Raw genomic sequence first — 27722 nt, 5'->3', positions numbered from 1 at the left:
AGAGACCTTGCGGCGTGCGGAATGCCGTCTTGGCTTTTGACTCGTCATTGAGGGGAAGCTGCCAAAAGCCCGAGGACAGATCGAGGGTGGAAAAGAATTTAGCACCCGATAAAGCATCCAATGAGTCATCCATCCTCGGTAAAGGGTACGCGTCCGCCACCAAAATTTTGTTTAACCGGCAGAAATCAACGCAAAATCTTGTCCCACCATCTTTTTTCCTAACCAGAACGACGGGCGCGCCCCAAGGGCTGTTGGACGGCGAAATAATATCCGCCGCCAACAATTCGTCTACTGCGCCGCGCACATGTTCTCTTTCCGCTGGGCTCATGCGATGCGGGTGCATACAGATGGGAGGTGTCGCACCGGTGTCAATATGGTGCGACAAAAGTGACGTGCGACCGAGGTCTAAGTCATTTTTGCTGAAAACATCAGCGTACCGCAGCTATAATGAATGCAGAGCATTTCTTTGCTCGTTTGACAAGGAAGAATTTTCCCCGCACAAATCTGCGATCCAGCGTTCCTGCGAACGATCGTGTGGAGGCCCACCAGTGGGCATCCGGGCGCGCGGCTTTCATCAAAAGAGGCGAAATCGGTAGTGGCGTGAGCCAACACCGATCCCTCTGGAACAACAACGCGGTCAGGCCCCCCATTCAACACCTGTATGAAAGGTGCCTGACCTGGCCGCACGATCGTTTGTGCCGCCGCCAAGGAAAAAGACTTAGCTACCGAATTTGACGGGGATAATAGCACACCCCTCGCACCCTTTTTAACTTGAAGGGGTTTTCGGTAACGCAGCGGAATGAGCATTTGCGCGCCCGACGGGACCTCAACCGTAGCAGCGACCACGGCAGTAACTGCGTTACCTGGAGGCGCACTGGCCAGCAGGGAAGGCAGGAACGACATCCTACGACCCCCCGGCATTTCCAAACAATCCTGGTCGACCCGTATTTTCAGCGGCATCCGGCGCAAGAAATCAGTACCAAGCAAGCATGGGACAGCTAGCGAGCGAGAGATCAACACGGGTCCTGCAGCGGTAATATTCCCGATAGCGATACTCACATCGACCTGACCGCAGATACCCATGCTACCCCCATTTGCGGCTACACACGCATCATTAACCCGGCGTATCTGCGACGTGGGAATGGACAACAGATGAAAGATAACATCCGAAATGATGGTGGCAGATGCGCCAGTGTCCACCAAAATACGAACGTCGACGCCCTCGATGGTACCCCGTACCGTCGATGAGCCCGACGCCGCAGCCACAACCCTACGAGCCAATTTCTTCCACTGTATAGCAGAGCGTGGAAATGATGCAGAAGAAGGAAAATTATCATTAGGAGTGTAAGAATGAGTGTGAGTGGATGAATGATGTGACACGACCTGCCGGGTGTCCGATTTGTGCCGACTCGCCCGAGGTTGTTGCAGCTCCGCGCCAGGTGGAGGAGATGGAGGTCCCCTCGGCGGAAGAGGCGACAGCAGAGGTCGGCAGCGGCAGTCGCGGGCGAAATGGCCTCGTCGGCCGCACTTGAAACACGTGGCCGCTGTCGGCCGGCGGTCGGATGACCCGGCCCTCGCACGTGGACGGCCTGCGTAGTCACCACGCTGGTCGCGCAGCCGCCGTCCCGGAATCCCGTGCGGAACAGCAGCAGCTAGCACGTCGTCGTCGCCAGAGTCGTCGGAGCAGTGGACAACCCGTCGTGGAGACCACCCCAAGGGCGGCCCGTCGATTTCGGGTTTCCCCGTCCACGCCGCCATCTGGTCCCAGCGCTTGATGTTGAACTTAGCGTCCAGGCAGCGCGCCACCCATCGCGATGTAAGCGGTTCGTGGCCGCATACCGGTAGCGAAATGTTGAGCTCCTGAGACAGCTCCAGCATACGGGAAAGGATGAGAGGATCCAAATGATCGGCCGTCGCGTCGGGATAAGCAGCCATGGCCAGCGCCATCAACGCCCCCCGATAAGCCAAAGGCGACTCCTCCGATCCTCGGCGACGCGACATAAATTTTCTCGTGGCTGACGTCGGCGGGTCGTAAAATTCCGCCATCTCTGCGAACGCATCTCGCAGCGTCTTCTTCTTGGACACAGGGATGGAGCGGAAGACCCCCAGAGAAACATCATCAAGCAAGCAGTGTAGGTAGCGCTCCCAGCGCCTCCGCCTCCGTCCAATGCACGGATCTAAAGGCCGACTCGAAGCGCCACGTAAAAGCACTCCAATCGCCCCCAGCGATAAATTCTTTAATCTGTGGAAGGCGATGTCCGCGGTGGCAGGCGTGCGCCGCGGGCGTCTCCGACTTCGGATCCCGCGCTCCACCCGTCGCAGGCAAAATGGCGTCCGGCGGCCGCGTGGCGGCAGGCGCGCCCAAAATGGCGCTCAACGGCTCCGGTGCTGCCGCCCCGCCCAAAACGTCGGCCTCTTCCCGCGTGGCAGGAGCAATGGTGGACGCCGATTCGTGTATAGGACCTCTATCCGCGGCGTCAAGCTGATCTGCTATCTGGTGACCCACGGCTGGTGAGGACGCCACCGCGGTCACCAGACTCAGCAGAATGGCGTGTAATGACTCGATCTGCTCCGCCATCAGCCACCATCCGTCCTTCGTTCCTGAGGTGGTCGTATCTTCTCCCAGTCGACGCTGAGAGGCGTCGAGGAGAGCAGTAGCAGCCGGCGGCAGAGGAGCTGTAGCCCCCAACAGATCATCTTCGTCCCTCTCGGCCTCTTCCTCCGATGGAGGCTCGGGCGGGTTCTTCTTTCTGAGGTGCTTGGACATCTTGACGATAGTCCAAACGGTTGCAGAAGAACTTCTGACACCAAAGTAATAAACCTTCTCGAGACTGCTTCCGGAATCAGTCCTTTTATTTTCCAACTTCCACAGTTACACACACACACTCCCCGTTGCTGACAGACAACGGAAAGCGGGCAGACTCCCAGCTAAGTCCCCACCGTGCACGTGGCACCCGGAGCCCCGTACGCGCGTGACCCCTGTTCTTTTCGTTCCCAGGTCTGCTCCCGACTCCTCTGTCTCTGCTCTTAATCCCTGGGTCACGTGGTACCCCTAAGCCAATCCTCCATAGTCAGCGTTGACCGTTCCAGATGGTTCCCCGTCAATCCCGGGACCACGCCTCTGATCCGGCTTCCCATTAGCTGAGGCCACGATCGGCCAGGCCAATCACCCCTGCTAACATGCCGTGATCACGCCGAGGCCATGCTCCCTGACTCACCCCTTATTGGCTACAAAGCGGGACCGGCAAGCCAATCCCCATGGTGAGCCCTACATGGCTCTTATTACACTCGGAACGGAGGAGGGAGGAGACAAGGAGAATGGAATGCAGCCTGAAAGTCACCGAAAGCGTGAACACAATCAATTAAGACCTGAAATGGTTTATCACATCCTTCCAATGATTGCTAAGCCAGAATCCATCTTCTTGGTTGAAATTGTCGCCGTGTTTGTATATGTGGATAGCCTCATGAACGAATCTCTCATGGTAGCCAGATGGCTTTCAGAGAACCTCTGTCTTGAAAAAGTCAATGTCATGTGAGCCCACTGAATTACAGTGAGGGAAAAAAGTATTTGATCACCTGCTGATTTTGTACGTTTGCCCACTAATTTTAATGGTAGGTTTATTTGAACAGTGAGAGACAGAATAACAACAACAAAATCCAGAAAAACGCATGCCAAAAATGTTGTAAATTGATTTGCATTTTAATGAGGGAAATAAGTATTTTACCCCCTCTCAATCAGAAATATTTCTGGCTCCCAGGTATCCTTTATACAAGTAACGAGCTGAGATTAGGAGCACACTCTTAAAGGGAGTGCTCCTAATCTCAGCTTGTTACCTCTATAAAAGACACCTGTCCACAGAAGCAATAAATCAATCAGATCCCAAACTCTCCACCATAGCCAAGACCAAAGAGCTCTCCAAGGATGTCAGGGACAAGATTGTAGTCCTACACAAGGCTGGAATGGGCTACAAGACCATCGCCAAGCAGCTTGGTGAGAAGGTGACAACAGTTGGTGCGATTATTCGCAAATGGAAGAAACACAAAAGAACTGTCAATCTCCCTCGGCCTGGGGCTCCATGCAAGATCTCACCTCGTGGAGTTGCAATGATCATGATAACGGTGAGGAATCAGCCCAGAACTACACGGGAGGATCTTGTCAATGATCTCAAGGCAGCTGGGACCATAGTCACCAAGAAAACAGTTGGTAACACACTATGCCGTGAAGGGCTGAAATCCTGCAGCGCCCGCAAGGTCCCCCTGCTCAAGAAAGCACATATACATGCCCGTCTGAAGTTTGCCAATGAACATCTGAATGATTCAAAGGACAACTGGGTGAAAGTGTTGTGGTCAGATGAGACCAAAATGGAGCTCTTTGGCATCAACTCAACTCGCCGTGTTTGGAGGAGGAGGAATGCTGCCTATGACCCCTAGAACACCACCCCCACCGTCAAATATGGAGGTGGAAACATGCTTTGGGAGTGTTTTTCTGCTAAGGGGACAGGACAACTTCACCGCATCAAAGGGACGATGGACGGGGCCATGTACGGTCAAATATTGGGTGAGAACCTCCTTCCCTCAGCCAGGGCATTGAAAATGGGTCGTGGATGGGTATTCCAGCATGACAATGACCCAAAACACACGGCCAAGGCAACAAAGGAGTGGCTCAAGAAGAAGCACATTAAGGTCCTGGAGTGGCCTAGCCAGTCTCCAGACCTTAATCCCACAGAAAATTTGTGGAGGGAGCTGAAGGTTAGAGTTGCCAAGCGTCAGCCTCGAAACCTTAATGACTTGGAGAAGATCTGCAAAGAGGAGTGGGACAATATCCCTCCTGAGATGTGTGCAAACCTGGTGACCAATTACAAGAAACGTCTGACCTCTGTGATTGCCAACAAGGGGTTTGCCACCAAATACTGTCATGTTTTGCAGAGGGGTCAAATACTTATTTCCCTCATTAAAATGCAAATCAATTAATAACATTTTTGACATGCGTTTTTCTGGATTTTGTTGTTGTTATTCTGTCTCTCACTGTTCAAATAAACCTACCATTAAAATTATAGACTGATCATTATCTCTGCCTCGCTGTGCGCTGCGTTGCACCGCTAGTCGAGTAGATAACCATGTGTTCAATAAACCCTTGGAGCCAGAATGACCGTCCAACTCCGATCGTCATTTATTGATTGTAACAGGTAAAACTGGTGAGAAAACACAGATACAGCATCTGTTATAATTCGGAAACACCCACACAATGAACACCACAGCATCAGAACATTGTCTCAGATAACAATAGATCCTGGAAGGACCAGGCCCCCACATTACCCCTGAACAACTAGACAAAGGCACAAGCTGGTGCGTTGCATACAGGCTATTAGTGTATTCATCCCACTGCACCCCAAATGTACAGCATTACACTTAACACTAAACTGTGGATGAGATACTTCGTCATCTTTACTCTCAGGATCGCAACATAGGCACAAGTCTGACTCGACCTACTAAATCACAAGTAACATCCACAATAAGGAAAGTCACAGGCTTCGTTACTAACTAGGCCTCGTATTTACTACAACAACTTAACGGCACCATAAAGGCATTTACATTGCTATAACGGTCATTCCAACATTACAACAGCATTTCCAATATTATAGGAAGATAAACAACTTACAGATAATGCTTCTTAAGCTCCCACAATGGACAAGTGCGGCCGTGGTCTCACTGAGATGCGATGCGTGCCGCCATCTTGACTTATCTGTGTAATGGCTGATGCCTGCGTGGTACAGTGGGAATCTGACATCGTCACTTCCTGGTCACGTGACCAACATTAGCATAAAAAAACAGGAACTTCCTGTTAACGTACGCTCCCCATCTGCCGTGAGGCAAGACAATCATTTCTTTGTCAGTGGGCAAACGTACAAAATCAGCAGGGGATCAAATACTTTTTTCCCTCACTGTATAAGTGGTCTGCCACGGCTGAGGTGTTGGTCCTACCGCAATCATTGGAAGGATGTGATGAACCATTTCGGGTCTTAATTGATTGTGTTTACGCTTACGGTGACTTTCAGACCGCATTCCATTCTCCTTCTCTCCCCCCTCCTCCGTTCGCGAGCATAAATGGACTCGTCCGTAAAGTCACGTAGAAGGGAAATAATAAAATAATAAAAATAAAACATAATAAAATAATTCTCACGACGTTTCGGCCACAACGCAAGCAGCCGTCCTCAGGTGAAGAACAGGTCTGTCGGGAAGACAGCATCTGAATGAAACACCCCAGGCTTGGAGCGTATATTTAAGCTGGGTTGGAGGGAGAAGAGAGCCTTGACAAAAGAATTTGCATATCAAGAGGAATTTAGTATATTTATGGGAAATGCAGATATGTGATTAGTCACTACTTGTGAAATGCGTAGGAGGTGGGCGGGGGGTTTCAAAGTCATATTATGCCCGTGCATTATGCAGGATTAGCAGCATCAAAGGGAGGGGATAGGGGTAGCATTAATAAAGGGAAGGAATGTTAATAGTATGTAGCTGCAGTAACCAAACCACCACGTAAAAAAACTAAAGTATAAACTACATAGTATCATCAGTATACTAAATATACTCTCCAATAACCTGAGCTACTAACAGTAAGTAATACATTACAATTCTACGTCGTAAAAAATATATATATAATATGCTTCCAGCTAAACTTTTTTCTCTTACATCACACGGGTCTACCCCGTACTATATACTGCCATAGACAAACCCAACATTAAATTATATACTGTATTACTATACACCCCCCTATACCTTTGACTATACATTGTAATATTACACTATGTATTATTCTACCCACCCTACTGTATACCACACTGCTGTATATTCACTATACAATTACGATACTATATATTACCTTATACATTGTATTAAACATTACAATTTTATACTATTTATTATACAATTTGCTATACAATATACCATTGACCGTCGCGTGAAAGATACTAAGAGGAAGCAACGAAATATGTCAATGGGAGAGTGGTGGTAGGAGACTTGCAGTGGAGCAAAGAATCCATTCCCTGCGGAGAATACAAGATATATAGTCAATGCCAGTGAGTGGACTGCGGTCTGAAAGTCACCGTAAACGTGAACATGATCAGTTAAGATCCGAAATGGTTTATTACGTCCTTCCAATGATTGCTGAGCCAGAATCCATCTTCTCGGTTGAAATTGTCTCTGTGTTTGTATATGTGGATCGCCTCATGAACGAATCTCTCATGGTAGCCAGATGGCTTGCAGAGAACCTCTGTCTTGGAGAAGTCAATATCATGTGAGCCCACTGAATTGTAGCAGTGATCTGCCACGGCTGAGGTGTTTGTCCTACCGTGTTTCAGGACTGCTTTATGTTCACGGATGCGGTCTGAAGACATGTCGTTTGGTTTCTCCAATGTAACTGCTACCACAGAGGAAACTTAGTTTGTAGACGCCAGGGTACTGTATGTCTGGAACCACATCTTTTACAGACGGGACCAGATCACGGATTTATGTACTGTGTTGAATCGGACCTGGATCTTGTGTTTAATCAGGATTTTGGAGATCTTTTTTGTGACCCCAGCAATGTAGGGTAACCTTGCTGGGGTCACAAAAAAGATCTCCTACATTGCAAAAAGATCTCCAAAATCCTGATTAAACACAAGATCCAGGTCTGATTCAACACAGTGCATAAAATCCGTAATCTGGTCTCGTCTGTAAAAGATGTGGTTCCAGACATACAGTACCCTGGCGTCTACAAACTAAGTTGCCTCTGTGGTAGCAGTTACATTGGAGAAACCAAACGACATGTCTCGGACCGCATCCGTGAACATAAAGCAGACCTGAAACACGTTAGGACAAACATCTCAGCCGTGGCAGATCACTGTTACAATTCAGTGGGCTCACATGACATTGACTTCTCCAAGAAAGAGGTTCTCTGCAAGCCATCTGGCTACCATGAGAGATTCGTTCATGAGGCGATCCACATATACAAACACAGAGACAATTTCAACCAAGAAGATGGATTCTGGCTCAGCAATCATTGGAAGGATGTAATAAACCATTTCGGATCTTAACTGATCGTGTTCACGTTTACGGTGACTTTCAGACCACAGTCCACTCACTGGCATTGACTATATATCTTGTATTCTCCGCAGGGAATGGATTGTTTGCTCCGCTGCAAGTCTCCTACTACCACTCTCCCATTGACATATTTCGTTGCTTCCTCTTAGTATCTTTCACGCGACGGTCAATGGTATAGTGTATAGCAAATTGTATAATAATAAATTGTATAAAATTGTAATGTTTAATACAATGTATAAGGTAATATATAGTATCGTAATTGTATAGTGAATATACAGCAGTGTGGTATACAGTAGGGTGGGTAGAATAATACATAGTGTAATATTACAATGTATAGTCGAAGGTATAGGGGGGTGTATAGTAATACAGTATATAATTTAATGTTGGGTTTGTCTATGGCAGTATATAGTACGGTGTAGACCCGTGTGATGTAAGAGAAAAAAAGTTTAGCTGGAAGCATATTATATATATTTTTTTGCGACAGAATTGTAATGTATTACTTACTGTTAGTAGCTCAGGTTATTGGAGAGTATATTTAGTATACTGATGATACTATGTAGTTTAAACTTTAGTCTTTTTTTACGTGGTGGTTTAGTTACTGCAGCTACATACTATTAACATTCCTTCCCTTTATTAATGCTACCCCTATCCCCTCCCTTTGATGCTGCTAATCCTGCATAATGCACGGGTATAATATGACTTTGAAACCCCCCGCCCACCTCCTACGCATTTCACAAGTAGTGACTAATCACATATCTGCATTTCTCATAAATATGCTAAATTCCTCTTGATACGCAAATTATTTTGTCAAGGCTCTCTTCGCCCTCCAACCCAGCATAAATATACGCTCCAAGCCTGGGGTGTTTCATTCAGACGCTGTCTTCCCGACAGACCTGTTCTTCACCCGAGGACGGCTGCTTGCGTTGTGGCCGAAACGTCGTGAGAATGATTTTTTATTTTATTATTTTATTATTTCCCTTCTACGTGACTTTACCGAAACAACCAAGAAGATGAATCCCTGCAGTCATGAAAGCTTTAAATCTAAATTGGACTCATCCGTCTCAACAACCGCTAGTTGCTGTCCGTGGTGCTAACGTTAAGAAAAAAACGCCACTTTTTTCAAATGTTATTGCTGTGGTTTTCACACATGATTATGATTGCTTGTGTTGCAATGGAAACATCGTGAGAATTTAATTGTTTTATTTTTATTATTTTATTATTTCCCTTCTACGTGACTTTACCGAAAGAACCAATAATATTAATCCATGCAGTCACGAAAGCTTTAAATCTAAATCTAATCCCATCTTTGAAGGATGTCGTTTCTGACATGCAATATTCTGGAGTCTACAAACTAAGTTGTACATGTGGTGGGTGTTACATTGGAGAAAATAAATTACATATCTCGGAACGTGTTCGCGAGCACAAGTCAGATCTGAAACAAAGCAGAACTAATACCTCCACCGTGGCTGACCATTGCTATAACGCTGAGGGCTCCCATGATATTGTTTTTTTCTGAGACCAAGGTACTCTGCATACCTTCAGGCTACTATCAAAGCTTTGTTCATGAAGCCATCCAGATATATAAACATAGATATACCTTCAACCGGGAAGATGGATACAAATTGAGCAATCATTAGAAGGATGTTATTAACCAGGTAAAACCTTAACTGCTTTATGGTTTGCCTTTACATCCGCATCTCCAGTTTCTTCAGCCTCCTACTCCCAGCCCCGCTCACTTCCACTCCCCACCCCGGCATTTTGCCGTGCATGTGTCTTAGCTTGCAGCACTCCACTCCCCCTACCCCACACCCCCACCCTCTCTATCTCTCCTCCCTGGCTCCCCCCTTCTCTTACCTATATAGCCTCTTGTTACAGCAGCCCTTTTGCCCACTTCAACAATTGTTTCTTGCTGTGGTTGTCCCACCCGATGACAGACGCTTGTGTTGCGCCCGAAACGTCGTGATTAAATTTATTTTCTTTTTTATACCTACGTGACATTATCGAAAGAACCAAAGAGTATTCATCAGTTTTATTTTCATCAGTATCTCTCCATTTCAACCGCTTCCCTCTTTAAGCAATCATCCCTTTCTAAGGCTTCTTTCATATCCTGTGCGTTTCCCTCTCGTTCACCCTTTTCCCTTGCCAGTTTGCGCTTTTAGAGCTCTATTATCTTCCTCCGTTTCTCCTCAAATTTCTCCCTTTCAAAATAAATTCACATGGTCCCCTTTTCCTTCTCCCACTCGTTTCACATCTCTTTCATCTCTGAAAAAGCTCTCCAGGTCTGCCGCGTGCAAACGTGCTACCATCACTGCCTCCACGGCCTGGACTCGGACATGAGACCCCATTGATGTGATGGTGGGTAACCAATTCTTGAGTCACAAATGCAATTAGGTCCACCAGGAGGAAGTATGGTGTGATGGAGGTTGGTGAATGTTGGGAGGTGAGGGCACAACAACCCAAGGCTTACTCCAATTCAGAGGTTTGAGCTCTTTATTTTGCTCCTCACATTGAATTATGGGTGTGGTTGTGGCGATTTAAATCACACCCCCAGCAATGGACACAGAGAAGCCCCGCCTTATTGCTACAACATCCGTAGCCTTTAGCGCCACCGAACTTAAAGTACAGCAATAAGAGTGGTTGTATTTCACCACATGCTACTCACAGCTATATAACATGCACCCAGTACATACACACACACATTATAGAATCACAGCATAGGCTGCCACACAGCCTCAGGCCAACGCTCAGTTGGCCTGAGGCTGTTGTTTTCGCTTGCTGCTCTCTCCTGTTCCTCCCAACACGCACTTTGCCTGCTGTCTAGTCGGTGCTGCTGTCTCTGCACCCTGTCCCACTTGGGTCCACTGCAAACTACATGACAGGTACAGGGAACCCCCCACCCCATGTTAAGCCTTTGTGTGCAGGTTTTGACTACGTTTTAAGCAAAGTATGCCTCTAGTAAATGTGTACATTCCGTACTCACAGCTGGGAGATGAACCTCTCCTTCTCACTTCTGCCGTGTACCCTCTCGCTGCTGCTGCTGCGATGGTGGTGCTTGCTTGCTGAAAGGCTGGCGGGCCGTTAAGTAGGTGCTTTCTGCCTCCTCCTTGCCCCATTGTGCTGCCTTTTATAGGGAATCTCCAACTCGCCCAGGCTGGCTTCCCTGTATATCTGGTCTCAGCTGGTCGGCTTGTCACTTACACAACACCCTCTCTCTTAACTCAGTGGCTCCTCTGCACCACTGTACTGCCAAATTATAAAAAAAAAAACATCCATTACCTGCGTGACAGTGATATACCTCACCATCGTCACCAGCCACGATGGAACAGCAGTAAGGTTCACTTCCACCAACTAGGTTAAATTTCGATTTAAAGCTTTCGTGACTGCAGGGATTCATCTTCTTGGTTCTTTCGGTAAAGTCACGTAGAATTTAAATAATAAAATAATAAAAATAAAACATTATAAAATAATAAATCTCCAAACTACTCTCCCATTGACATATTTCGTTGCTTCCTCTTAGTATCTTTCACACGACGGTCAATGTTACAGTGTATAATAATAAATAGTATAAAATTGTAATGCTTAATACAATGTACAAAGTAATATATAGTATCGTAATTGTATAGTGAATATACAGCAGTGTGGTATACAGTAGGGTGGGTAGAATAATACATAGTGTAATATTACAATGTATAAGGTGGTGTATAGCAATACAGTATATAATTTAATGTTGGGTTTGTCTATGGCAGTATATAGTACGGTGTAGACTCGTGTGATGTAAGAGAATAAAGTTTAGATGGAAGCATATTATATTTTTTGCGACATAGAATTGTAATGTATTACTTACTGTTAGTAACTCAGCTTATTGTGGAGTATATTTAGTATACTGATGATACTATGTAGTTTATACTTTAGTTGTTTACGTGGTGGTTTAGTTACTGCAGCTACATACTATTAACACTCCTTCCCTTTATTAATGCTACCCCTATCCCCTCCCTTTGATGCTGCTAATCCTGCATAATGCACGGGCATAATGACTTTAAACCCCTCGCCAAACCTCCTACGCATTTCACAAGTAGTACTAATCGCATATCTGCATTTCCCATAAATATGCTAAATTCCTCTTGATATGCAAATTATTTTGTCAAGGCGCTGTTCGCCCCTCCATCCCAGCTTAAATAGTCGCTCCAAGCCTGGGGCTTGTCATTCAGACTGTCTCCTTGACAGACATGTTCTCCACCTCAGGACGGCTACTTGCGTTGTGGCCGAAACGTCGTGAGAATTATTTTATTATGTTTTATTTTTATTATTTCAATTCTACGTGACTTTACCGAAAGAACCAAGAAGATAGGTTAAATTTAACACGTAGGCTTTCGCGACCAATATCCATAAGAGGTTTTTGGGTTAGATCGCGTGCATATATAAATGTGGCTCTCCAACACACCAGTGTGCTGTACTAGTGACGAATTGGCATGTTCTACTCTGAGTCTTTCAATGAAGTCACGTAGATAGAATAATAAAAAAAATTGCGTTTCGATCGCAACACAAGCGATCGTCTTCAGATGAAAAAATACAGCAGGCGAACTGCTGAGGCAGGATAAATATAGCGAGAGAACTACAGAGCAATCTTATTCTCTCTGAAATCAGGGCGAACAAGATCCGTTTAGCATTAGAAGAAGTGACAGCAGCAGAAGTGAGTGTAAAGGCGATCGCTACTACCTTGGTGTCACGGCATCTCTTCAGAAAAGTGAGCGACTCGATCAGATGAGCCTTCTTGTCTCGAAGTCTGTTAAAATATCTAATAGTTGTGGAAACCCTCCCCGTAGAGGCAGTTAAATATTGACTTAAAGCTTTCGTGACTGCAGTAATTCATTCTCTTTGGGTCTTTCAGTAAAGTCACGTAGATAGAAAAAAAATCACGCTTCGATCGCAACACAAGCAATCGTCTTCAGGTAAAAAAATACAGCAGGCGAACTGCTGACAACCCTTACTAGTTGGATGTATCGGGTGGTGGCCGATTTTAACGACACATTTATATATTTACGCAATCTAACCCAAACACCTCTAATATAAATTAGGTTAAAGTTAAAGGTGCAGACCTGCAAGAGCCTGCTCCGCAACTGTTAATCAGATGTCTTGAAAGAGGTGGGCATATTCCCGCGTTACCTCACTATTTGCAACCTGCCGATGGGGTATCCATCTGCGCTCCTGTGTAGAAAGTGGCGACAGGGAGATTTGTGTAACTTGTCCCATTTTTAAATCCTTTATATTAAGTTCACTTGCTTGCTTGCTTTGGACCGTGTAAATCTTGCGGTCGTTTTTTAACCCATTTCCCGTGATCCAATCGAGCTGACATTTTCCACACAGACTCGTTGTGCGTGACAATTAATGTTCGTGAAAAAAAAATTCCAAAATTTTACACTTTTTAGGCAAAAAAAATATATTTTACATTTATTCAAATAGAACTCATTCATGGCTTTGGCTGAACGTCACAGTTTAGGAGCCCAGAGCGTGACACCTCCACAGGCCCTGGCGGAGTAGCGCAGTTGGTAGCGCCCTCGCTTCCCATGCCAAAGGTTGCGGGATCGATCCCCGCGTCCTCCACAGTCGAATATATTTTTAAATCCTTTATTAAATCCTTTATATTAAGTTTGCTTGCTTGCTTGCGCGCTTACGACCGTGCAAATCTTTTGGTCGTTTTTTAACCCACTTACCGTGATCCAATCTAGCTGACATTTTCCACACAGACTCGTTGTGCGTGACAATTAATTTTCGTGAAATTAATTTTCCAAAATTTTACACTTTTTAGGAAAAAAATATATATTTAATTACCAATTCTTAATGGTGGCAGGCAATCATCTGACCCAGAGGTGGCAGCCATCTCAAGCCAGAGGACGAGAGGACTCTAGCAGCCACGCATATAAAGGATTTATAGTGAAAATCTTTGTTTTTACGGGTTAATTTTTTTTAAACTGCTGTGGTGGATTGTCGACTCGACCTCTCAATTGGACGTCTGGTGTTTACAATGACACTTCCGTAGCAGCTCCCACTAATTAGCGACTCGGGGACTATATACAGTACTGAAGAAAGTAACGTTTTGTAAATATTGAAACTCGTGGGCTGGAATGGGAAGTGGAACATTCAGGAATATAACATTACGTAATAGAATAATGTATTTTTTTCATCATCCATTCCACAGCATTTTATTTATTAAATTACACAGTAATAAGGAGATACCACTGTGTTCCCGATGAACTGGATGCACATTGTGTTGGTGAATTAATTGGGGTGGGGCAGCAGATTCCCATCAGGTGGTGACTAATTTAAACGGCCCAGCAAGTTCCTGAGCAGATCCAGGTGTGGCACCTATTGTGTAGAGCAGCATATAAACCGGGCTGTGAACGGAGCAAGAGCGGGAGAAGAAAATAAGTTTAGGAAGGGGATTGCGCCAGCATCGTTCGCCAGCTAATGTAGTATCAAGGAGGCAGCAATGACACCACAACAAGGGTTATGGTAGCTTTTCTAAAGTAGGACGTGGTGAGGCTTGTTAGGGCGAAGTTATAAGGCCTATAAATTTGTTTTACTAGTGGATGAGGGTGGCAGGCCAAAACTGGAGGAGTGTTGGTGGGAGAGACGGGCCAGGGAGCTGAGAAATGAGAAGAGTATGAAATTGGGTGCCTATTCATGGCCCAACCCCATCTCCTTCAAACTGCTAGTGCTGCTGTGTGGTGCACATGTGCTGTTACAGTAGATGAAAGGGGGTCTGCTGCAGTCAATGCCTGGCTGGAGGGTGTTCCTGAGCATGCCACTGTTTTGCACGTGTGACCCTGACCAGAACTTGAAGGACCTAAACCTCTAGGTGCTCGTCTTCCTGTGCCTGGGCATATAGTACAGCAAAAATATTGCCTGCTAGTGGGTGTGCATGATGGGTTTGGATGGGGACTAGGCCTGAGGTGAATCTACCTATCTGCACAAGGCACAAGTGCTTTAACGGGATTTCGCAGGGTTTAGGTAGGTGTGTGTGTGTAATAGTGTAGGCAAGGCATTGTGCCACCTCTTGGATGTGGCAGTGACCACTACTACACCACCTCCTTAAACCTGGCTGAATAAAAAAAAGTGACTCTTTTTACTGCCTTGCCCTTTGTGTGATTCCCCTTAAAAGGTAAAGTCCGACACCCCATGCTCTGCCTGACACTGAACTTTTTTTTTAGCAACGTCAATTTGGAAAACCCACTGTCACGCACTATCTGCATATATATGCAGTCTGTAATGAAAAATACAGAACCAACTGAAAGTAATTCTAGATTTGAAGCTTTCGTGACTGCAAGGATTCATACTCTTAGTTCTTTTGGTAAAGTCACGTAGGTAAAAAATGAAATTAAAATTAATACAAATAAAATAATAAAATCACGACGTTTCGGAGGCAACACAAGTCTCCGTCATCAGGTGGGACCGTCGCAGCAAATCTGGCTGTGACGGTCCCAACTGATGACGGAGACTTGTGTTGCCTCCGAAACGTCGTGATTTTATTATTTTATTTTTATTAATTTTTATTTCATTTTTTACCTACGTGACTTTACCGAAAGAACTAAGAGTATGAAACTGAAAGTACAAAAAATAATGATATCCATGTTTGGAATTGCACGGATCTGGGAAGTGTAATCTGTAGATTTGAGAAGGCATACAGGTTAATTATATCATCCAAACTATTAAGAGTGGGCTAGGGCCGGACATCTTTACAAGAAGGTATAATGGATGATGGCCAAGAATAACTGAGTGGCATCGACAGAATGAATGCATTTGAAAGGACATCCACCAAGAGATGGAGCGATGAAAGCAGTTTGTGTGCAGGTGCTGGATGAAGTCTTGCATTAAAGGATCATGGGTGGTAAATGGAGACTTGGAAGCATTCATCCACCAGTGAATGAATCATGGCTGATAATTGATGCAATATTGTACAGAGAATATTTGTGTAACATGTTTTTTTGTACCAGGATGCTCAGAACTACCAGCAGAGCATGAACAGAGCGGTACAATTCCTGGCGAGTAAAGTGTCTGGCCTCCAGAGTGTATACACGATGGCCATCGCAGCATATGCTTTGGCTCTGCAAGACCCAGAGTCTGAAGCAGCGCGTAGCAGCTGGAAGAAACTGGAGAGCAGAGTCACTTTTGAGCCAAACGGTTGGTGCTATTATTTGTTATAGTATAAATGTATTTTGCTTGTATAGTTGGTGCGGTGACATAATCCAGGTCTAGTGTGTTTTCCGCTTGTTTTCAAAGGTTTATGGCTTGAATCCAGCAGGCCGCTCTGGTTGTTATTGGGGTTGCATTCACGAAGCAAATACGTGCTGTCTGCCACATAGTGGACGTTACAGATCACTTGATGTAATTCAAAACAAGTGCCATTGTGCCAGCATCAGTGAAAATTCGCAAAATTCAAAAAATTACACGTAGAAAAAAATCACCTCCAAAATGAACTACTGCGAACTGTGATAGCCGTGTATCATCTGCTCCATTCTTACAATACATGTGAAGTGGTGTATTCACACGGACACTTAACTTTTCTCCTGTGTCACTTTATTACTTCGCATCCCATATGGATGCTCCGCATACCAACACAACGTACCCTTGCTCCGAACTCCCTCTCTCTATACTCTGCTATCCTGTCACTCTATACCCCGCTAGCCTGTCACTTAATACTCGCTAGCCTGTTGCTTAATACTCCGCTAGCCTGTCACTCTTCTCTCACACCTCTACCTCGTCCTGGAGGGCGAGGTCCCAGGCTTCTTCTCCCCGGCTCGTGTCCTCTTCGTTCCTTCAGCTCCAACCAACTGTTGCGTGTTGCTCCGCACACACCATTATACCCCCCTCCTCATTAAGTGTCCTCAGTTGCACGTGTTCTTTCTCTCTTATCATCTCCATCTCCCACCTCTCCGGCGTCTACCCCGTGTTCCTACGCTGGCACCTGCCTGTCCCCAAATGCACCCAATTAATCATTGCTTCTCCCCCTAATTGCTGGCGCCTTTCTGGCGGCTACTCCATGTCCTGACGCTTGCACCTGCTCGCCCTCAAATGCCCTCGCTGTTTGCAAACCCAGTGCGTTACGCCACTACACATGTATGAGCTAATTATTAAATATGAAATAATGCGTTCGAATTACTAGATTGAATTTTTAACGTCTAAGAACCCATACATTGATTTATTGCTTTTATTTCCATTTCAAAAATCAGTTGCCGATCTCTGCAACACACCATAACAGTGACGAGGCACTTATTTGTGGATATATCTGTACCCCATGTTTCAGGCCAACGTTATTGGAAGGCAGATGGAGCAAGTCGTGGACTAAAGAAATCTGCTATCTCGGTGGAGGCCACTGCGTATGGGCTACTGACGTATCTGCGCAAGAAGGACTATGAGAGCGCTCGACGAGTTGTTGACTGGCTCGTCGAGCAGCGAAACTACGGAGGCGGCTTCCATTCCACACAGGTGTGCGATTCATAATAAACTGGTACTTCCAGCGACAGACTTATCCATTTTACAGAAACTCGCCACATTTGTCACGAACGCTGCATTATACAATAAACATACATAGAGTAATACCCAGATTTATGCCCTCCTACTTTATTTATGTCATTTCGATAAAATGTAATCAACTGATTGATACCCAATCCCATTTCATGTACTGTGTATCTTTCCATAACTAACGTACTCGAGATTTACAAACTAAACCATTAATCTCTAATCAGTTGGCATTTTGGGTATTGGTACACAGCAGGGATATTTTCCGACGTACAATTAATAATTTATGGGTTAGACAACCTTATGATCTGGCCAAATTTATGTTGTAAGACTCTCCACCAACTGACATAGCCCACCATTGAAATGATCCACGTACAAGCGTGTAACGTGTCAATTAGTATGGCTTCGCGAGCACCTGAAGATCCTTGACTTCGCACATCCAATTGCTACATTTGACTTTGAAAATTGCTTTTCAACAATTTACATGATAATTGGTGCATTAACCGCTTAAATTGTTTGGTCGTTGTTGGCTGGTGAAGGGTCTTCAAATACAAACCTGACCACATCATTACCTGGCCTAACCTAAGTCTAATTATTCTGTTGAAGATGTGAATGTTGCTGATGTTGGAGCTGATGATTGCAAATGTAATGTCCCACAAGTTCTCACTCTAATGATGAAATCATGATGAGAATGCTCCTGAGGGGAATGATGATTGTTACTCTAACCACGATTGTCGGCATTAGTGACTGCAAACAGCGCACATCAATATCGTCATCAGTAAGAGCAGCTGCTACCAGCTTTGAACCCTCAATTACAGATGTAGGGAACTACACAGGGCACCTTGAGACATTAGTGGAAGGCACCTTACAAATACATTTGAATGATTATTTATTGATAAAATACAACACGTTGTAAACACAGGTGGCCGGATGTCTAACATCCGGAGAGGAAGGCACTGTAGCAATAGACGGACATGTGGTAGCTAATTAAGGGTGGGGAGAGAGATAAAAAATGAACTAATCAATGACCAGAGGTGGATGACATCTGGGCCGACTGTTCGAGATCAGCTAAGTGGAAACCATCAGGGCTATGTGTTCGACTATCAACTTGGTAAAAACCTTCGGCTGAAAATAGCCGTAGTAATCACGAGTGGCGGTTGTTACACTCGGAACTTTAAAACACGTTCAGTTAGAAATAAAGCTCTAATTCTGCAAAAGTTGATGTCTCCAAGGAGCTTGTTTACACATGCTGTGTTCGCATATAGTAACAGTGGTGGTAGTCCCCAACACTTATGTTTTGTATAATGCCACGCATATAAGGGTTAAAAGACTATGTTAGCAGAGATGCGCAAGCACAATAAAATAACGAATTTGTCATTTACGTTTTCTCAACATACTTGTCTGAAGTGCTGACGTATTATCTATTTTGATTCACAGTTGCTTTTTGGGCTAGGCTGCAGAATCAGCTGGCAAAATGTGCCGTTGAAACCCACCACCTGGTACATACAGTAAAAATGCGAGAATTTTTCACCTTACTGGTGAGCTGAAACAATAATTAGGCCGTTAAATGCTTGAAAACCACCTGACCTCTAATTTGATTGGCTATATCAGATAGTGGAGGATCATAATATACATTTGGCTAGATCATTGCGGCCTCTGCAAAAATGTATATGAACAATATCGGTCATAGTACTGAATTGAGCTACATTATCTTTTTTTTTATTAAAGGCAGTGATTTTATAATGAATAATTCTACATTATGTACTCGAAGTATTTATCTAACTGGCTTAGGGATTTTGCACAACTGTTAATTATTGGGGCGGTGACATGGCCTAGTGGTAGCGTGTTCACCGTTTGTGGCAGAGGTATGTGTGTGGTTGATTCCGGCAAGCAACCCTTAGTCATTAACCATTATAACGTGACGTCTGCTTTACAGTGGACATTAACATTCCCCCCCCCCCTCCTCCAACATTAATTGAAATACGAGCCAATTTTAGTCTGGCTTTAGGATCCAATTGGGCAGTTGCTCAATTATATTACACTTAGCGACATTGCTCCCGACTGGAAGACTAATGCTCAATTGCAGGCCAGATGCTGGGTTACCTGTGCCACACAGGGGCAGCTGCCAATGGGGGTGACAAATCAAATATTTAGGAATGTGATACAAGTCTCTTATTGTGTGGCAAGCACTGAGATGCCTGGGCATAAAGGAGTGGGCTCTATCAAAAACAAATCATAGTCATTAATCTACCTGTTAATGACATCGTACTTTTGCACACAACTTAATTATTAAGTCATGTGCTGTGTCCTGTAGGACACCATTTTGGCCCTCCAAGCAATGGCTCAATACAAGATGGATTCTTCCAGTCAAGAACTGATTGATGTGCAATTGGAAATAACATCCCCAAAAAACAATTTTGAGAAGAAAATGAAAATTAGTGACGACACTCGGTTTGTGCAACAACCTCACAAGGTAGGTGCAAAAGTGCAGCATTTTCTTCTTTGAAAATTTGGAAGTAGGATAGTGCAGTGGTATCAATTCCTGCCACAGCAAGAAGTGCCTGGATTATATTCCGACTTGGGTGCCTGGAATGTGCAGGTTGTATGTTCTCCCCCTGTTCTCTATTGGTTCTTCCAGTTTCTCCGATTTCCTCCCACAGCTAAAACGAAGCACAAAACCTTACAATGTTCCAGGTATTGGCCAAACATCTCATTACTGAAAAATTACCTGAAAATGACTCACCTGGGATTACACACAGAAACATCACCTCTACTGTGAAACTACTGCAAAATGTGACACAATCATTGTGATATATTTGCACTATAAGAATGGCGCTTACAACAAATGCAATTTAAATCTATTATATTCATAAAAATTGGCCAATTATTTTAAATTAGCCTTCCTGCACCCTTTACACACAAGAGGGGCTGATGACTATGATTAAATAACCTAGATATTCAACCGTTTGTGTACAGATTCCGCCTGGAGGAAACATAACTGTAAAGGCTTTGGGGAGAGGCACGTTTACCCTTTCGGTAAGACTTGCTCATAACTGATAACCAATTTCCACTCATGTTATATTTGTCTTCGCATGCATGTACAATTTGACTAACTGCAGCAAGTCTGTGATAATTTAACATGTAAGCTATCGTGACCAATATGATTCATAATTCACCTTTGGGTTAGATCGCGGAAGTTAATGTTTTCCGTAAACCCTCCAAAGCCAGTTAATAAAATGTCACTTAAACAAATAGGAAAGAAAGTGCACACTGATACCTATCTCAATGCACACACCCACAAAAAATAAATCTTCTCCTAAAAATGATCATTCATCGGTTAAAAATTGTGTGAGATGCTGAAAGGTCTGAGGAGGGAGATTAAACATGTCAAAAACTGCTACAATTGAATGGATACAATACCTTGCTGATTACGGGTTTTTCCATTGCAAATTGTTGTCAAATATATTGAGTAGTTACCCCATTTAGGCCCCTGCGGCTCGATCATTTGCAGTTTTGGTCGTGATATTACTATATAGTATGCAAAAAGAAGTACTTTGCACAATAATTCTGCTGCGGAAGAATAAATGTAAAATTATTTTTTTTACTGCATATTCACTGTACATATTTATGCACCAGTATTCAATGCGTTTAAGCCTCATCATTAAGTTAATAAAAGCAAACAGATGCACTTTAGCATGTGGATTTTCACAGCAAATATTAAGATTCATATTGGATTTTTGGGTGAGGAAGTTGGAATGTATTTTATTTTAACTTCCTGGATCTTGTGCCAAATATGACGTAATGTCAAGGAAGTGTGTAATTGCAAATTTGCTTTTGAGAATAGTTCAACTTACTGGTCTAAAACAATAATTGGGGCCTTAAGCGCTTGCACATTTGACAAATTAGTTCCTTGGCGATGCCGGGTAGTGGAGGGTTTCATAACAAATTTGGCCAGATCATTGCGTGGCCGAATAAAAAAATCTTGCACAATTATCATCAGCACAGGCTGGTCATCACTAACTGGAAAAACACACAAGCCGAATGTCCGGCATGAGAACTCTCCCAGAGCGGTGGACTCGCTCTCCCTGGAGGTCCCAGTGGGAATATGCAAATGTCCCGTCGACCCCGGCTACTCACGAAAAGCAGTAGGCTGGGTCGACGGGTTTTCCTCTCCTGAATGCAGTGGAGATGGCCCAGGCGGCTGCACTGGGGATGTCAGGTGCGCGGCACCTGAGGACGGGATCACACAACTCCGCTGAGGGCCAACCTCAGCGGGCACAGACCCCGGCTCGCCAGACACATCTAACATTCGGCACCTGTATGGAAATGGAACGAACTTGCGCGAGGGATGTACAAACCAACTCCGCCGCCTTAAGCGGATCTGGACATACTGTGGTCAAACGATCCGACTCACATAAACCGGCCCCCTCCAAGGTTTGAAAAATTTGGGCGACGTAACCACATCGGCACCTGTGGACAGTGCAACCAGGCTCTGTCCCCAGGCGCCCAATCATATGCAGAAACACGGGAACCCCTCAACCGCTCATTGGCCAATTGGTGCAAATTGGAATTTACCCTGGAAGCTTCCCACGCTTTGGAAAGCTTTTGAAGGGTGAAGCGCACGGAGTCAGAAATTTTAGATTTAGCCCTGTTGGGCACGGCTTGTAAATGAACATCAATTGGGGGGTCGTGTTCGCTTCCACACATTAAAAATAAAACGGTGAGTAGTCGGTGGATGTGTGAGGGGCCATCCAATATGCAGATAGGACTCCGGGAATATGTAAATCCTAGTCGAGTCAAAAAAGCAAACAAAAAGAAGCAACTCTGATAATAATATGCACTGTCCTTGAGTGTGGACCAATCAACTTCAAGGACAGTGCATATTATTATCATTATCAGAGTTGCTTCTTTTTGTTTGCTTTTTTGACTACTTGTGTTGTGGTTATTGCAAACATGATGCCTTGAATAAAGGTGTCAGTTTTGTACCAGTTTAAAAGGGTAAAAACCTACTACTATATTTTGCCATTGGTAAAAGAGATCTCATAGTGTAAATGCTTACCCCGAGCTCTCAATACTCTGATATTGCACTGTGTTTGAGTTGTACGCCTTCTGGTGTCATCTGGTCCAACACCAATGGGGACTAGGCTCTAAAGAAAGCCGTCTCGGGTGTGGACCAATCAACTTCAAGGACAGTGCATATTATTATCATTATCAGAGTTGCTTCTTTTCGTTTGCTTTTTTGACTACTTGTGTTGTGGTTATTGCAAAAATGATGCCTTAATTTTTATTGTCTCAAACCTATAACCATAAAACAAGTATTCCATTAAATATCATGATACACGTGCAAATAATTAACAGACCCCCCCACCAAATTGCTTTCTTCTATAAACACAATACTGCCACAAAAATGTCACCCCTACAACACTGGCACCAGTCGTCTATTCCAACCCATCTCAGCTCTGGGCCACTACCGCCATTGTGCACTGCAATGTGCTCTCACAGCACTATATTTTACTTTTTTTTTATCTGGTTGGGGGCCCTAATCTAGCCTAAGACCTGAATGTAAAAATCCTGGATAACACAGCTAAGGTTTCAGATCTCTATCTTCAAAACTGTGTGACTGCATCCAAGCAAGCAAATATATAGACACACATCCTCCTTTGATATATACAGTACAAGCAGGAAGTACCCGGCTTTGCCCGGGGGAAAAATATATTTCCAAACGTATCTTCTCTTAAAAAAACATAAAATACATACACAAATACTAAGCTATTATGAAAGCCAGCGTTCCATTTGTCCATTTGTCCATCAACAATATTATAAGAACCTTTTAGAAGTCCTGAATCAAAAGTTATAGAAAGTGGGGAGTAAATAGTTGATGTAAAAGGATTCAAAAAGTTGTCGACCCTCCTCCCTCCAAAAATATTTTGACCCCCCGCAGCCAATTTTTTTGTAGGCATATATACCTACACACCCTACATAGTATCTAGTGACTCTACAGTAGTATCTAGTGACTATACAGTGAGGGAAAAAAAGTATTTGATCCCCTGCTGATTTTGTACGTTTGCCCACTGACAATGAAATGATCAGTCTATAATTTTAATGGTAGGTTTATTTTAACAGTGAGAGACAGAATAACAACAAAAAAATCCAGAAAAACGCATGTCAAAAATATTATAAATTGATTAGCATTTTAATTAGGGAAATAATTACTTGACCCCTCTGCAAAACATGACTTAGTACTTGGTGGCAAAACCCTTGTTGGCAATCACAGAGGTCAGACGTTTCTTGTAGTTGGCCACCAGGTTTGCACACATCTCAGGAGGGATTTTGTCCCACTCCTCTTTGCAGATCTTCTCCAAGTCACTAAGGTTTCGAGGCTGACGTTTGGCAACTCGAACCTTCAGCTCCCTCCAAAGATTTTCTATGGGATTAAGGTCTGGAGACTGGCTAGGCCACTTCAGGACCTTAATGTGCTTCTTCTTGAGCCACTCCTTTGTAGCCTTGGCCGTGTGTTTTGGGTCATTGTCATGCTGGAATACCCATCCACGATCCATTTTCAATGCCTTGGCTGAGGGAAGGAGGTTCTCATCCAAGATTTGACGGTACATGGCCCCGTCCATCGTCCCTTTGATGCAGTGAAGTTGTCCTGTCCCCTTAACAGAAAAACACCCCCAAAGCATGTTTCCACCTCCATGTTTGACGATGGGGATGGTGTTCTTGGGGTCATAGGCAGCATTCCTCCTCCTCCAAACACGGTGAGTTGAGTTGATTCCAAAGAGCTCCATTTTGGTCTCATCTGACCACAACACTTTCACCCAGTTGTCCTCTGAATCATTCAGATGTTCATTGGCAAACTTCAGACGGGCATGTATATGTGCTTTCTTGAGCAGGGGGATCTTGCGGGCGCTGCAGGATTTCAGTCCTTCACGGCGTAGTGTGTTGCCAACTGGTTTCTTGGTGACTATGGTTCCAGCTGCCTTGAGATCATTGACAATATCCTCCCGTGTAGTCTGGGCTGATTCCTCACCGTTATCATGATCATTGCAACTCCACGAGGTGAGATCTTGCATGGAGCCCCAGGCCGAGGGAGATTGACAGTTCTTTTGTGTTTCTTCCATTTGCGAATAATCGCACCAACTGTTGTCACCTTCTCACCAAGCTGCTTGGCGATGGTCTTGTAGCCCATTCCAGCCTTGTGTAGGTCTAAAATATTGTCCCTGACATCCTTGGAGAGCTCTTTGGTCTTGGCCATGGTGGAGAGTTTGGAATCTGATTGATTTATTCTGTGAACAGGTGTCTTTTATACAGGTAACGAGCTGAGATTAGGAGCACACTCTTAAAGGGAGTGCTCCTAATCTCAGCTCGTTACCTGTATAAAAGACACCTGGGAGCCAGAAATCTTTCTGATTGAGAGGGGGTCAAATACTTATTTCCCTCATTAAAATGAAAATCAATTTATAACATTTTTGACATGTGTTTTTCTGGATTTTGTTGTTGTTATTCTGTCTCTCACTGTTCAAATAAACCTACCATTAAAATTATAGACTGATCATTTTTTTGTCAGTGGGCAAATGTACAAAATCAGCAGGGGATCAAATACTTTTTTCCCTCACTGTAGTGGTATCTACTTATTCTATAGTGTATGGCTCTACCGTGGTATCTACTGACTCTATAATAGTATCCACTCACTATAGTATTTACTGGCTGTAATAGTAATTACTGGCTATAGTAGTATCTGCTTACTCTGTAGTTGTATCTACTGACTTTACAGTAATATCTACTGACTATAGCATCTACTGACTATAGTAGTATCTACTGACTGTATAGTAGTATTCACTGACTATAGTAACTACTAACTCTATAGTAGTATCTGACTGTAGTAGTATGTACTGACTATAGTAGTAACTGCTATTGTAGTATGTTCTGACTATAGTAGTAACTACTATTGTAGTATCTACTGACTGCAGTGGTAGCTCCTGACTCTGCAGTAGTATCTACCAACTCTACATTAGTAGTATCTTTCGACTCTACGGTAGTATCTACCAACTCTACTGTAGTATCTACCGACTCTATAGTAATATTTACTGACTCTATAGTAATATTTACTGACTCTATAGTAACATCTACCGACTCTACGGTAGAATCTACCAACTCTACTGTAGAATCTACCAACTGACTATAGTAGTATTTCCCGACTGACTCTATAGTATATACCGACTGACTCTATAGTAGTATCACTGACTATATAGTAGTAACTGCACACATTGGGGTGGAGGGGGGAGAAGAGGACATCACACTGTTCAGGATTTACCTCGGGGTGTGGTGCAGCAGTAGCTATGCTTTTTTTCTTTTTGGACTTTTTTACGCGAATGAGAACCTCCCTCCGTCGCCGTTCAGCAAGCTCATCACGCATGCGCAGATACGTGCTTTGGCGCAACGATCAGCGTACATTGTTACGTGTGATTTAATTAGTTTACAATTGACATAGGAGAAAAACAAATAGCTCGTTTTCGTCCAAGAGCTTAGTGTGTTGTATCTGTGTACTTCGTCGAAACGTAAACCCCACAGTTTGTCAGTTAAAAGTGTTACAAAGATAGGTGTGGACAGATAGAGAGACAGACAAAAAATGACGTTTAAAGGCAAGATATATAGATTTAACCCCCCCCCCCCCCCCTGGGTCCTTACTTGTAGGTGCAGAGTGATGGCATCACCTTCCCCTATTTAAGACTGAAAATAGGAATAAAGAGTCACTTATATAGTCATCACCTGATTATGTTGGTTGTAATCACCAGTGAAACCAGTGAAACATACTTAATTACATATGTTACTAGCGGGAAGTACCCGGCGTTGCTCTGGCAAAAAAATATATTTCAAAACTTCTCTTAAAAGTCCGAAAATTGTCGACCCCACCCCCTCCTCCAAAAATATCTTTACCCCCACGTAGGTATATATACCTACACACCCTACAAACAACAGAGTAAGTAGTATCTATTGACTCTGTAGTTGTATATACTGACTGTACAGTAGTATCTACTGAGCCAGTAGTAGCTACTGACTGTTCAGTAGTATTTACTGACTGTAGCAGTAACGACTGACCGTAGTAGTATTTACTGGCCCTACAGTAGTATCTAACGACTCTATAGTAGTAACGACTAACAGTATAGTAGTATCTGCTGACTCTAAAGTAGTATCCACTCACTATAGTAGTAACTACTAACTATATAGCAGAATCTACTCACTCTATACTAGTATCTACTGACTCTAGTAGCTACTGACCGTAGTAGTATCTACTGACTGTATAGTATCTACCAACTCGATAGCAGTATCTACTATCACTACAGCAGTGCATACCGTTTGTGGTGGTCCCTGCTATCACTACAGCAGTGCATACCGACTCTGGTGATACCTGCTTTAACTACAGCAGTGCATACCGACTTTGCTGGTACCTGCTTTCACTGCAGCAGTGCATACCGACTGTGGTGGCTACTGCTTTCACTACAGCATTGCATACTGTGGTGGTAACTGCTTTCACTACAGCAGTGCATACTGACTGTGGTGGTATCCTGCTATGACTACAGCAGCGCATACCGACTTTGGTGGTACCTGCTTTAACTACAGCAATGCATACCCACTGTGGTGGTACCTGCTTTCACGACAGCAGTGCATACTGACTATGGTGGTTCCGCTATGATTACAGCAGTGCATACTGACCGTGGTGGTACCTGCTTTAACTACAGCAGTGCATACCGGCTATGATGGTTCCTGCTATGACTACAGCAGTGCATACTGACTGTGGTGGTATCCTGCAATGACTACAGCAGTGCATGCTGACTGTGATGGTTTCTTCTATCACTGCAGCAGTGCATACTGACTGTGGTGGCACCTACTATGAAAACAGCAGTGCATACCGGCTTTGGTGGTACCTGCTTTCACTACAGCAGTGCATACCCACTGTGGTGGTACCTGCTTTCATGGCAGCAGTGCATACTGACTGTGGTGGTATCCTGCTATCACTACAGCAGCGCATACTGACTTTGGTTGAACCTGCTTTCACTACAGCAGTGCATACTGACTGGGGTGTGACCTGCCATCACTACGGCAGCGCATACCGACTGTGGTGGTAC

At 44.3% G+C, this 27722-nt stretch overlaps 1 protein-coding gene across 1 annotated transcript in view; it reads left to right on the top strand.

Moving 5' to 3' along the window:
- Positions 1–27722, top strand: part of LOC133349576 (complement C3-like) — a 320240-nt gene that overhangs the window by 239293 nt on the left and 53225 nt on the right. Inside the window, 4 exon segments of the mRNA XM_061563146.1 lie at positions 16080–16257; positions 17381–17562; positions 19910–20068; positions 20572–20631. Of these exon segments, the coding sequence (XP_061419130.1) occupies positions 16080–16257; positions 17381–17562; positions 19910–20068; positions 20572–20631 (579 nt within the window).

Source organism: Lethenteron reissneri, chromosome 30, assembly GCF_015708825.2.
Source record: "Lethenteron reissneri isolate LAM-NWPU_2019-01 chromosome 30, ASM1570882v1, whole genome shotgun sequence".
Lineage (NCBI taxonomy): Eukaryota > Metazoa > Chordata > Hyperoartia > Petromyzontiformes > Petromyzontidae > Lethenteron > Lethenteron reissneri.
This window is presented reverse-complemented; position numbering and strand designations above follow the sequence as displayed.